General features: G+C 49.3%; 2 protein-coding genes across 3 annotated transcripts in view; one reads left to right on the top strand and one right to left on the bottom strand.

Annotated features, from left to right (window-relative positions):
* Nucleotides 1-1,144, bottom strand: part of Sat2 (spermidine/spermine N1-acetyltransferase family member 2) — a 1,808-nt gene extending 664 nt beyond the window's left edge. Inside the window, exons 1-6 of one of the 2 annotated variants that reach the window (XM_048366486.1) lie at nucleotides 973-1,144; nucleotides 846-941; nucleotides 679-730; nucleotides 477-557; nucleotides 290-391; nucleotides 110-151 (exon numbers count right to left, since the gene is read on the bottom strand). In XM_048366486.1, coding sequence (XP_048222443.1) covers nucleotides 111-151; nucleotides 290-391; nucleotides 477-557; nucleotides 679-730; nucleotides 846-911 — 342 coding nt within the window. In that variant the 5' untranslated portion in view covers nucleotides 912-941; nucleotides 973-1,144 and the 3' untranslated portion in view covers nucleotide 110. The other variant, XM_048366487.1, reaches the window with a different exon arrangement.
* A 1,929-nt stretch (nucleotides 1,145-3,073) lies between these two features.
* Nucleotides 3,074-8,688, top strand: Shbg (sex hormone binding globulin). The gene is made up of 8 exons (XM_048366485.1): nucleotides 3,074-3,231; nucleotides 3,392-3,483; nucleotides 3,876-4,065; nucleotides 4,938-5,099; nucleotides 5,287-5,446; nucleotides 5,551-5,687; nucleotides 6,272-6,479; nucleotides 8,453-8,688. The coding sequence occupies exons 1-8, from the start codon at nucleotides 3,118-3,120 to the stop codon at nucleotides 8,599-8,601; spliced, it is 1,212 nt and encodes a 403-aa protein (XP_048222442.1). The 5' UTR covers nucleotides 3,074-3,117; the 3' UTR covers nucleotides 8,602-8,688.
* The last annotated feature ends 1,237 nt before the right edge of the window (nucleotides 8,689-9,925 follow it).

Here is a 9,925-nt window from a genome sequence, read left to right as displayed (position 1 = left end):
GGTGCTGGGCAAGAAAAGGTTTGCTTACTCCTTCATTCACCCCTAAGGGGTTCTCCATATATTCTTATTTTTACAGAGCCTACTTTGTAGCTCCCACCTTGCTCCTTACCTCAGCCACTTTTTTTTATTATTTTGGTACCAATCTCTTGACCTGTTATGGGGAAAAAAAACAAAAAGAAATACTATTTGAAGGAAATCAAAAGAGGTCATAGGCTGATACGGGGGAAGGGGCTGGTGGTGGGTCTGTGGGCTGCTATGTCCACCCCAGCCTCTTCCCCCTGCCTTGTACCCCGATATTCTGGCATCACATAAACGTCTTCCAGATAAATGTTTCTTCCTGTCCATGTGCTGTAGATAAAGTAGTAAAGCCCATAACCCACCACACGGGGCCCTGAAAAAGAAACAAAGATAGGAGTAAGGCCACTGGGAATGAGGGTATAGGGATACCCCGCGGCTGCCCGAAGAGGTGCCCTTACCCTGTAAATCCCCAGGCGCTACAATCTCTGCCACCAGACAGTGATAGAAAGGATTCTCTCCAAAGCCATCTGCTCTCAGGGCTGCAGATCAGAGGCGTGACAAAAGCTCAGAGGAGAGCTGAGTGCAAGCCCAGGCCGGAGCTGCTGCCCAGGGAGCCGTCCCTCACTAGGTTCCCAGCCCCCATCAGGTTCCGAGCCCCACCTTCTTCGCTGATCTTCACCTGACCCGAGAGTTTCTCGTATTCGGCCAGTTCCTACAGCGTGGGTGGGCAGAGGCAAGGTTAGGCAGGAGCCCCCTCCCCGCTCCGGGGGCAGGGCCCGGGGCCCCCCACGTCCCCTCCCTGCCCTGGCCCCTTCTGGAACCATCACCCGAATCATAGTCAGGATATCTCCACAGTCGCCCTCCTCGGCCTCTCGGATCCGCAAGGAAGCCATCACGACTCCCCAAGTCAGGACCGAGGAAAGCAACCCCCACACTGTCCTGCAGGGCGGAGCAAAGGGCCGACAAATCAGGCTCCTAACAAGCTGGGAGGCAAGTGTAGAAAAGGTGCTACAGGTTCCCAGTTCCAAGCCGGCTGGACCGAGCTGGACGCGGGGCTCGGTCAAGGGGTCCTCACCCTTAGGGGAGCCTCGAAATTCCTCCCCAGCAGCGCACGCGCTCCAGCCAATCAGCTTGCAGAGCAGCCCCGCCCCCTGAAGCGCGGCCCCGCCCCCTGAAGCGCGGCCCCGCCCCCTGAAGCGCGGCCCCGCCCCCTGAAGCGCGGCCCCGCCCCCTGAAGCGCGGCCTGGTGATTGGGCCCAGCTCAGCCAAAGTTTTCTGTCCCCGCCTCCTCTGCTGGCTGTTAACCCCGGGCTCAAAAGTCACTTCCTGCTTTTTATTTTTTTAAATTTTGGCGGTCGTGGGGCTTGAACTCAGGGCTTGGGCGCTGTCCCTGAGCTCTTAAGCTCAAGGCAAGCACCCTACCACTTGGAGCCACTGCGGTTTTCTGGAGGTTAATTGGAGATCAAAAGTCTCACAGACTTTCCTGCCCAGGCTGGCTTTGAACTGCGATCTTCAGATCTCAGACTCCTGAATAGCTAGGGCGACAGGCGTGAGCCACAGGCACCTGGCTCACCTCCTGCTTCTTTACTTGCAGTATACTCTCTGCTTTAGCGTTCTTTTCCTTCATGCACCCATTCAAGGCAGCCCAGACCCTTGGGTGAGCCTCAGGACCTTAGCTGTATGTTTCGTACAGCACTCTGTTGGCGCTTGAACTCAGGGCCTAGAGTCTGTCCCTTGCTTTTTAGCTCAAAGCTAACACTCTCATCACTTGAGCCACACCACCACTATGGCTTTCTGTTTTTGGTGGTAAATTGTAGATTAGGGTTTCACAGACTTTGCTGCCAGGAGCTGGCTTCGAACCTACATCCTCACATCTCAGCCTTCTAAGTAGCTAAGATTAGAGTATGAGCCACTGGTGCCCGGCTAAAGGTGCATGCACTTTATGACTAAGCTAAGCCCTATGGTTACTGCTGTTCAGTGGTTCAACATGTTTCTACTTTTGAGAACATTTGTATTTTAAAATGGGTCAGGGAAAGGTACATTTCTCCTGGTTGAGTGTTAGGCCCCACTATAAATGGATAAGGAACATAACTGAGAATAGGAACAGATCCCTACTTTTTCTTTCTTTCTTTTCTTTTTTTTTTCCCCCTTTGAGACTGTGTTTTGGGGGAGCATCTGTCTTGCTATGCAGCCCAGGCTGACCTTGATCTTCCTGTGTTGACTTCTGGAATGCTGGGATTATAGGCAGATCTCTTCTTGAAGTATCCACTAAATCACACATAGAGACAATGCCCTTTTGTGAGGTAAGAGTCAGAAGCCCTGGGAAAACCGAGAGAGGAGTTCAGGTCAGATGCCATACTGGGCACTGTGCCCACTTCATCACAGTGAGCCCTCATTCACAGCAATCTCATAAAGAACAGATTCATCTTTTTTATTATCTTTTTTTGCCAATCCTGGGGCTTGAACTCAGGGCCTGGGCACTGTCCCTGAGCTTTTTTGCTCAAGGCTAACACTCTACCACTTGAGCCACAGTGCCACTTCCAGCCTTTTCTGTGTATGTGGTACTGAAGAAATGAAGGGCTTCATGCATGGTAGGCAAGCACTCTGCCACTAAGCTACACCCCCAACCCAAGAACAGGTTCTTTTCCTCATTTGACAGAGGACACTGAAGCCCAAAGGTGCAGTGACTTGTTCAAGGTCACTGTAAGCGCTTTGGATTCCATGTCTCCTTTCTAGCCCTAATGGAGGATGCTACTTGAGCAGGACGGGACTGTTTCCAGACCTCAACTCTGCCAAGGCAGCCCTCCCATGTGGGCAGAATGCTTGGAGGAGCCAGGCTAGGATCTACTGAAAGAGAGAAGATGAAATGGTCTCTTCTAGCTTAACAGTTTCTCAGCTGTTTGAGGGAAGGTAATGGAGGAACTCTGTCCCTCATTCCATTTGCTTTCAGAGGGACCACAGGGTCAGTGTCCCTGTCTCCCGCCCCCCTACTTTCCCCCGGAACAACCTTTAACCTTCCAACACCCATGCGCAAGGCTGCCTACCCCCACACATTCTTCTCCAGAGTTGTCTAAGCCTCAGCGTGGACTGCAGCTGACTATGGAGAACAGAAGCCCACTGGCCACCTTGCATCTGCTGCTGCTCCTGCTGCTGCCGCTGCTGCCACCTTGTACTCACCAGGAACAGGCCCTAGGATTTGTTCTCCCCACCCAGGTGCAAAAGGGGGATGGGTTCTCTGTCCACATATGTCTAAATGAGCTGCATTTTGGCTCAGTCCTCTCCCATTCTCTTCTCTTCTAGCTATGTAGCATGGCCTTTCTCTCTGTCTCTGACATGTCCATCAGCGACCTTATTTATTTTCTCTTTCTAACAGAGTGCTCAGAATCCTCCTGCTAGACATCTCAGCAATGGCCCAGGACAAAAGCCAGTTGCCGTTATGACATTTGACCTCACCAAGATCACTAAGTATGAGATTCACCTATCTTCTTGACCCAGATCTCCAGCCTACCTTGTCCCCATCGGCTCTTTCCTTCTCCCTATCTCTCTCTGTCCTTGCTCCTTGAGCCCTAACACCTCTAACTCTCAAAGTACACCGCTTTTTCTTTTCTTTTCTTTTCTGCTAGTCCTGGGCCTTGAACTCAGTGCCGGGGCACTGTCCCTGAGCTTCTTTTGCTCAAGGCTAGCACTGTACCACTTGAGCCGCAGCACCACTTATGGATTTTTCTGTGTATGTGGTACTAAGGAATTGAATCCAGAGCTTCATTCATGCTAGGCAAGCATTCTACTACTAATCCACATTCCCAGCCCCCAAAGTACACCTCTTATCTATAGTCTTTCTTTCCTCTGTATCCTTCCAGACCCTCCTCTTCCTTTGAGTTTCGAACATGGGATCCAGAAGGAGTGATTTTTTATGGGGACACCAACAGTGAGGATGACTGGTTCGTGCTGGGGCTTCGAGATGGCAGGCCTGAGATCCAGCTGCACAATGTCTGGGCCCAGCTGACGGTGGGGATTGGACTTCAGCTGAATGATGGGAGATGGCACCAGGTAAGTGAGCTTGGCTCCCATGGGGGGTGTCTTCAGCGGGTCTGAGAAAGGAGAGCAAATTATGGGCCTTTCTTTTGCCATTGTCATCTCATCTCAGTGACAAAACCCCCATGAAGTAGCTATTCTTTTTTTTCTTTTTCTTTTCCATTTGTACTATGGCTTGAACTCAGGGCCTGGACACCGTCCCTTAGTTTTTTTCCTCCCATAGCTAGTGCTCTACCACCTTAGCCACAGCTCCACTTCTGGCTTTTTGGTGGCTATTTATATCTAAGAGTCTCACAGACTTTCCTGCCTAGGCTGGCTTTGAACCACAATCCTCAGATCCCAGCCTCCTGAGCAGCTAGAAGTATGGGCATAAACCACTAGCACCTGGCTTATGCAACTATTTTTTATTTTTTATGGTCCTGGGCCTTGAGCTCAGTGCCTGAGCACTGTCCCTGAGCCTCTCTGTGCTCAAGGCTGGCACTCTATCACTTGAGTCATAGTGCCACTTCCAGCTTTTTCTATGTATGTGGTGCTGAGGAATCGAAACCAGGGCTTCATGTATAGAGGCAAGCATTTTACCACTAGGCCATATTCCCAGCCCACCTGTTCTGTTTATGTGGTACTGAGGAATTAGACTCAGGGCTTCATGCATGCTAGGCAAGCACTCTACCAAGAAGCCACATTCCCAGCCTATGCAGCCATTCTTCACTCTGTTTTGTTTTTTTCATATGGGAATCCTGAGGCTCAGTCAGTATATGAGTGACAAGGCCTAAGTGAGCCACGGATGCTAGCTATGTCTTAAAGTGTATGTTCTTCCAACGATACTAGGCTGCATTCCAGGACTGGGCTCAGAGGTCTCTGATCTTTCTGTTTCTCACCTCCTGCAGGTGGAAGTGAAGATCGACGGGGACTCCCTGCTGCTGTGGGTGGATGGGGAGGAGAAGCTGAGCCTGAGACAGGTCTCCGGGCCTCTGACCAACAAACCTCAGCCCATCATGAGAATTGCTTTGGGGGGGCTGCTCTTCCCCACATCCAAGCTTCGGTTGCCGGTAACTATACCACAGGGGCAGGAACTGAGACCAAGCAGGGGAATCTAAGTCCAGATTTTAGGGAGCGGGATGGGAGTTGTATGAAGGAAGTCAAATGATTGTATCTCAAAGGACAGTATACTGGAGCTGGGGTTCAGATGTCCTGATTCTGACAATGTATCCTTCTTCCTTCCTTCCACTCCTCTAGCTGGTCCCTGCCCTGGATGGCTGTGTACGCCATGACACTTGGCTGGGCATGGTAGCCCAGTCCTTAGTGTCTGTCCCTACTAGCCTAACAAACTGTGATGTGGAATTGCAACCTGGGCTGTTCTTCCCTCCAGGGACTCATGCAGAATTCTCTCTCCAAGGTAGACTTAGAGTCTCTTTCCACTTCCATAGCCAACTCTGCTTTCCTCTGTCTCCCTCCAATACTAGGGCCTTCTCTCCATGAAACCCCAGTCTTTCTCTACAGACATTCCTCAGCCTTATGAAGACCCCTGGACCTTCTCTCTGGACCTGGGATTTAAGCTGGCAGAAGGCTCAGGCCACCTCCTTGCTCTTGCAGCTCCAGAGAACTCTTCTTGGCTTAGTCTTCAGCTCCAAGATCAAGTAAAGGGAGGGAGTGGGGCATTGTGTGTATTCAGCAGATCCATGAAATCAAAGGGCATGCCAACATTTTACTATAGAAAGACTAATGAGGGGCTGGGAACACGGCCTAGTGGTAGAGTGCTTGCCTTGTGTGCATGAAGTCCTGGGTTTGATTCCTTAGTACCACATAGACAGAAAAAGCTGGAAGTGGCACTGTGGCTCAAGTGGTCGAGTGCTCGCTTTGAGCAAAAAGAAGCCAGGGACAGTGCTCAGGCCCTGAGTTCAAGCCCCAGGACTGGAAAGAAAGAAAGAAAGAAAGAAAGAAAGAAAGAAAGAAAGAAAGAAAGAAAGAGAGAGACAGGAAGGAAGACTAATGAGTGGTATTCAAATTGAGGCAGGAGGTCAAGGTCCTGTCTTAAAGCTGCCCACAGCAAGCAAATAGATTTTATGAAATTGCATAGAAGGGTATTGTTTCATGGAAGGTAAAATTAGGAAAATTGGGTAGAGGTGTGGGCTGTGAGACAGAATCAAGGCAGCTAGGAGTGGGGCCCTAAGCTCATTGTTTCCTCCTCTCTCCTGTCTTTCTCTTTCTCTACCCACTGCAGAAGGTGGTGCTGTCTTCCTGGGCAGGGCCTGGGTTGGCTCTGCCTCTGGTCTTGGGAATCCCACTTCAGCTGAAGCTGAATGTTTCCAGAGTGGTTCTGAGCCAGGGATCGAAATCAGAGGTCCTCTCCCTGCCTCCTTTGGAATTTGGCCTCTTCCCTAACCTCTGGGCCCAGCCTCAAGGTCGTCTCTTTCTGGGGGCTTTACCAGGTAAAAGAATGTGGTTTAGTGTTGTGTTGAAGGAGGGAACACATTTTGAGAGTAAGGCAACCTCTAGGAGAGAAGAAAAGGCGATGGTGACGGGATATAGTACTATAGGCAGACAGCTGATATGGTGTTTGCCTAGCATGTGCAAAGCCTTGGTTTTTTGTTTTTTTAAAGTACTGCTAGGCATACAGGAGCAATTCAAGAGGCTGAGATCTGAGGATCAAGGTTCAAAGTTCATGAAACATTTTTTTAAATTGTCCTGGGGCTTGAATTCAGGGCCTGGATGATGTCCCTGAGCTTCTTTTGCTCAAGGCTAGCACTCTACCACTTGAGCCACAGTGCCACTTCTGGCTTTTTGTGTTTATGTGGTACTGAGGAATCGAACTCAGGGCTTCATGTATGCTAGGCAAGCACTCTGCCACTAAGCCACATTCCCAGCCTCTTAGTGCCCAAGGCTAGCGCTCTGCCACTTGAGCCACAGCACCACTTCTGGCATTTTCTGAGTAGTTTATTAGAGATAAGAGTCCATGGCCTTTCCTGCCTGGGAAAGCCACTGGCCCCAGCTCCATGAAACTCTTATCTCTAGTCAACCACCAAAAAGCCCAAAGTAAAACTGGGTGCTGGGGGCTCATACCTGTAATCTTATCTACTCAGGAGGCTGAGATTTGAGGATGATGGTTCAAAGTCAGCCTGAGCAAGAAAGTCTATGAGGGCTGGGAATATGGCCTAGTGGCAAGAGTGCTTGCCTCTTATACATGAAGCCCTAGGTTCAATTCCTCACTACCACATATGTAGAAAACGGCCAGAAGTGGTACTGTGGCTCAAGTGGCAGAGTGCTAGCCTTGAGCAAAAAGAAGCCAAGGACAGTGCTGAGGCCAAGTTCATGGCCCAGGACTGTCCAGAGAGAGAGAGAGAGAGAGAGAGAGAGAGAGAGAGAGAGAGAGAGAGAGAGAGAGAGAGAGAGATAAGTTAATTGGAGATAAATAAGAGTCTCATACTTTCTTTTTTTTCTAATTTTTTTAATTTTAATTTTATTTTTTGGCCAGTCCTGGGCCATGAACTCAGTGCCTGAGCACTGTCCCTGGCTTCTTTTTGCTCAAGGCTAGCACTCTGCCACTTGAGCCACAGTGCCACTTCTGGCCATTTTCTATATATGTGGTGCTAAGGAATTGAACCTAGGGCTTCATGTATACACGGCAGGCACTCTTGCCACTAGGCTATATTCCCAGCCCTATTTATCTCTTATTTATCTCTAATTAACCAGAAAATCAGAAGTAGAGCTGTGGCTCAAAGAGCTAGAATACTAGCCTTGAGCAAGAAACCTCAGAGACAGCTCCCAAGTCCTGAGTTTAAGCCCCCAAACTGGCACATGCACACACACACACACACACACACACACACACACACACAATAATGTAAGATGCCAGCGGTATCTAGGAGAGAAAGAAAGGCCACAGGAAGAGAGGAGATATAGGACCATAGGCAGGCATGGATCAAGTGGTAATGTTTGTCTAGCATGTGCAAGCCCCTGTTTAAAAAGAACTACTGCCAGGTGCCAGTGGCTCATGCCTTTAATGTTAGTTTCTCAGGAGGCTGAGATCTGGACAGGAAAGTTCATGAAACTCTTTCCTCCAATTAACTAGTAAAAAGCTCAAAATGGAGGTGTGATCCAGGAGATAGAGTACCAGCCTGGAGTGAAAAAGCCAAGTGAGAACATGAGGTCCTGAGTTCAAGCCCCAGTGCTGGCACAAAAACAAAAAGTACTACAGACTATGAAAAGGAGAAAAATAGGGAAGATATATAGCTTAGGGATTCAGATTAGTGGTAGAGCAGTTGTCTAGCATGCTTGAGATCCCTAGCACTGCAGAAAAACAGCATCGGGTGAGGGGTTGGAGAAATTCAGGCTAGAGAATGAAAGTTTCTGGATCCAAGTCACTCTAATGCTCTAATGCCATCCCTCTGCTATGTCCCTCTAGGAGAAAACTCTTCTGCCTCCTTTTGCTTGGATGGCCTTTGGGCACAAGGACAGAGACTGGACATAGACCGGGCTCTGAGCAGAAGCCAGGACATCTGGGCTCACAGCTGCCCCCAGAGCCCAGGCAATGGCTCTGACACCTCCCATTAAACCCCCTTTCACTCATCTATTCAACAAATATTTACTGTGCACTGGCCATGGGCCAGGCAGTGTGTCAAACATTGAGATGTATTAAAGAGCAAAACAACCCTTGTGTCTACTTTCTTGGTGTTCACAAATTCCAATTATTCACAAAGGTGGATAATTGAAAATCACTATGAGAGGGGCTGGGGATATGGCCTAGTGGCAAGAGTACCTGCCTCGTATACATGAGGCCCTGGGTTCGATTCCCCAGCACCACATATACAGAAAACGGCCAGAAGTGGCGCTGTGGCTCAAGTGGCAGAGTGCTAGCCTTGAGCAAAAAGAAGCCAGGGACAGTGCTCAGGCCCTGAGTCCAAGGCCCAGGACTGGCCAAAAAAAAAAAAAAGAAAATCACTATGAGAAAGCAGTCAGAAAATTCTGAAAGGCCCAGGGTTGGTGACTCCCACCGGTAATCCTAGCTACTCAGGAAGCTAAGATCTGAGGACTGTGGTTCAAAGACAGCCCAAGCAAAAAAGTCTGTGAGAATCTTATCTCCAATTAACCACTCGAAAAGTGGAAGTGGAGCCATGGTTCAAAATGGTAGAGCATTAGCCTTGAGCACAAAAGCTCAATGACAGCCCTGAGTTCAAGTCCCATCACTGACAGAAAAGAAAAGAAAGTTATGAAAATGTGCTGTGTGCCAGTGGCTCATTCCTGTAATCCTAGCTACTCAGGAGGCTGAGATTTGAGGATCCCAGACCAGGCCAGGCAGGAGAGTCCACAAGATTCTTTTTTTTTTTTTTTGCCAGTCCTGAGGCTTGGACTCAGGGCCTGAGCACTGTCCCTGGCTTCCTTTTGCTCAAGGCTAGCACTCTGCCACTTGAGCCACAGTGCCACTTCTGGCCATTTTCTGTATATGTGGTGCTGAGGAATTGAACCCAGGGCTTCATGTATATGCGGCAAGCACTCTTACCACTAGGCCATATCCCCAGCCTGAGTCCACAAGATTCTTATCTTCAATTAACCAGCAAAAAGCTGAAAGTGAAGTTGTGGCTCAAGTGGTAGAACACCAGCCTTGAGTGAAAAAGCTCAGGGACAGCACCCAGTCCCCGAGTTCAAGCCCCAGTACCAGCACCAAAAAAAAAAAAAAAAAAAAGTTAAAATGTGGAGAGTAGGAGGTTGGGGTCCAAAGATGGCCTCCCTGAGGCTGTAGTAACTTAAACTGAGTCACAGCAAGAGAAAACACACACACACACACACACACACACACACACACACACACACACACACACACACACACACAGAGTTATGGGGTGCTTTCTGGAAGCCAGGAACCCCTCTTCTTTTCCAG

The sequence above is a fragment of the Perognathus longimembris genome, chromosome 17 (genome assembly GCF_023159225.1).
Source record: "Perognathus longimembris pacificus isolate PPM17 chromosome 17, ASM2315922v1, whole genome shotgun sequence".
Classification (NCBI taxonomy): Eukaryota; Metazoa; Chordata; class Mammalia; order Rodentia; family Heteromyidae; genus Perognathus; species Perognathus longimembris.
Note: the sequence above shows the minus strand (reverse complement) of the source record. Positions and strands in the feature narration are given on the sequence as shown.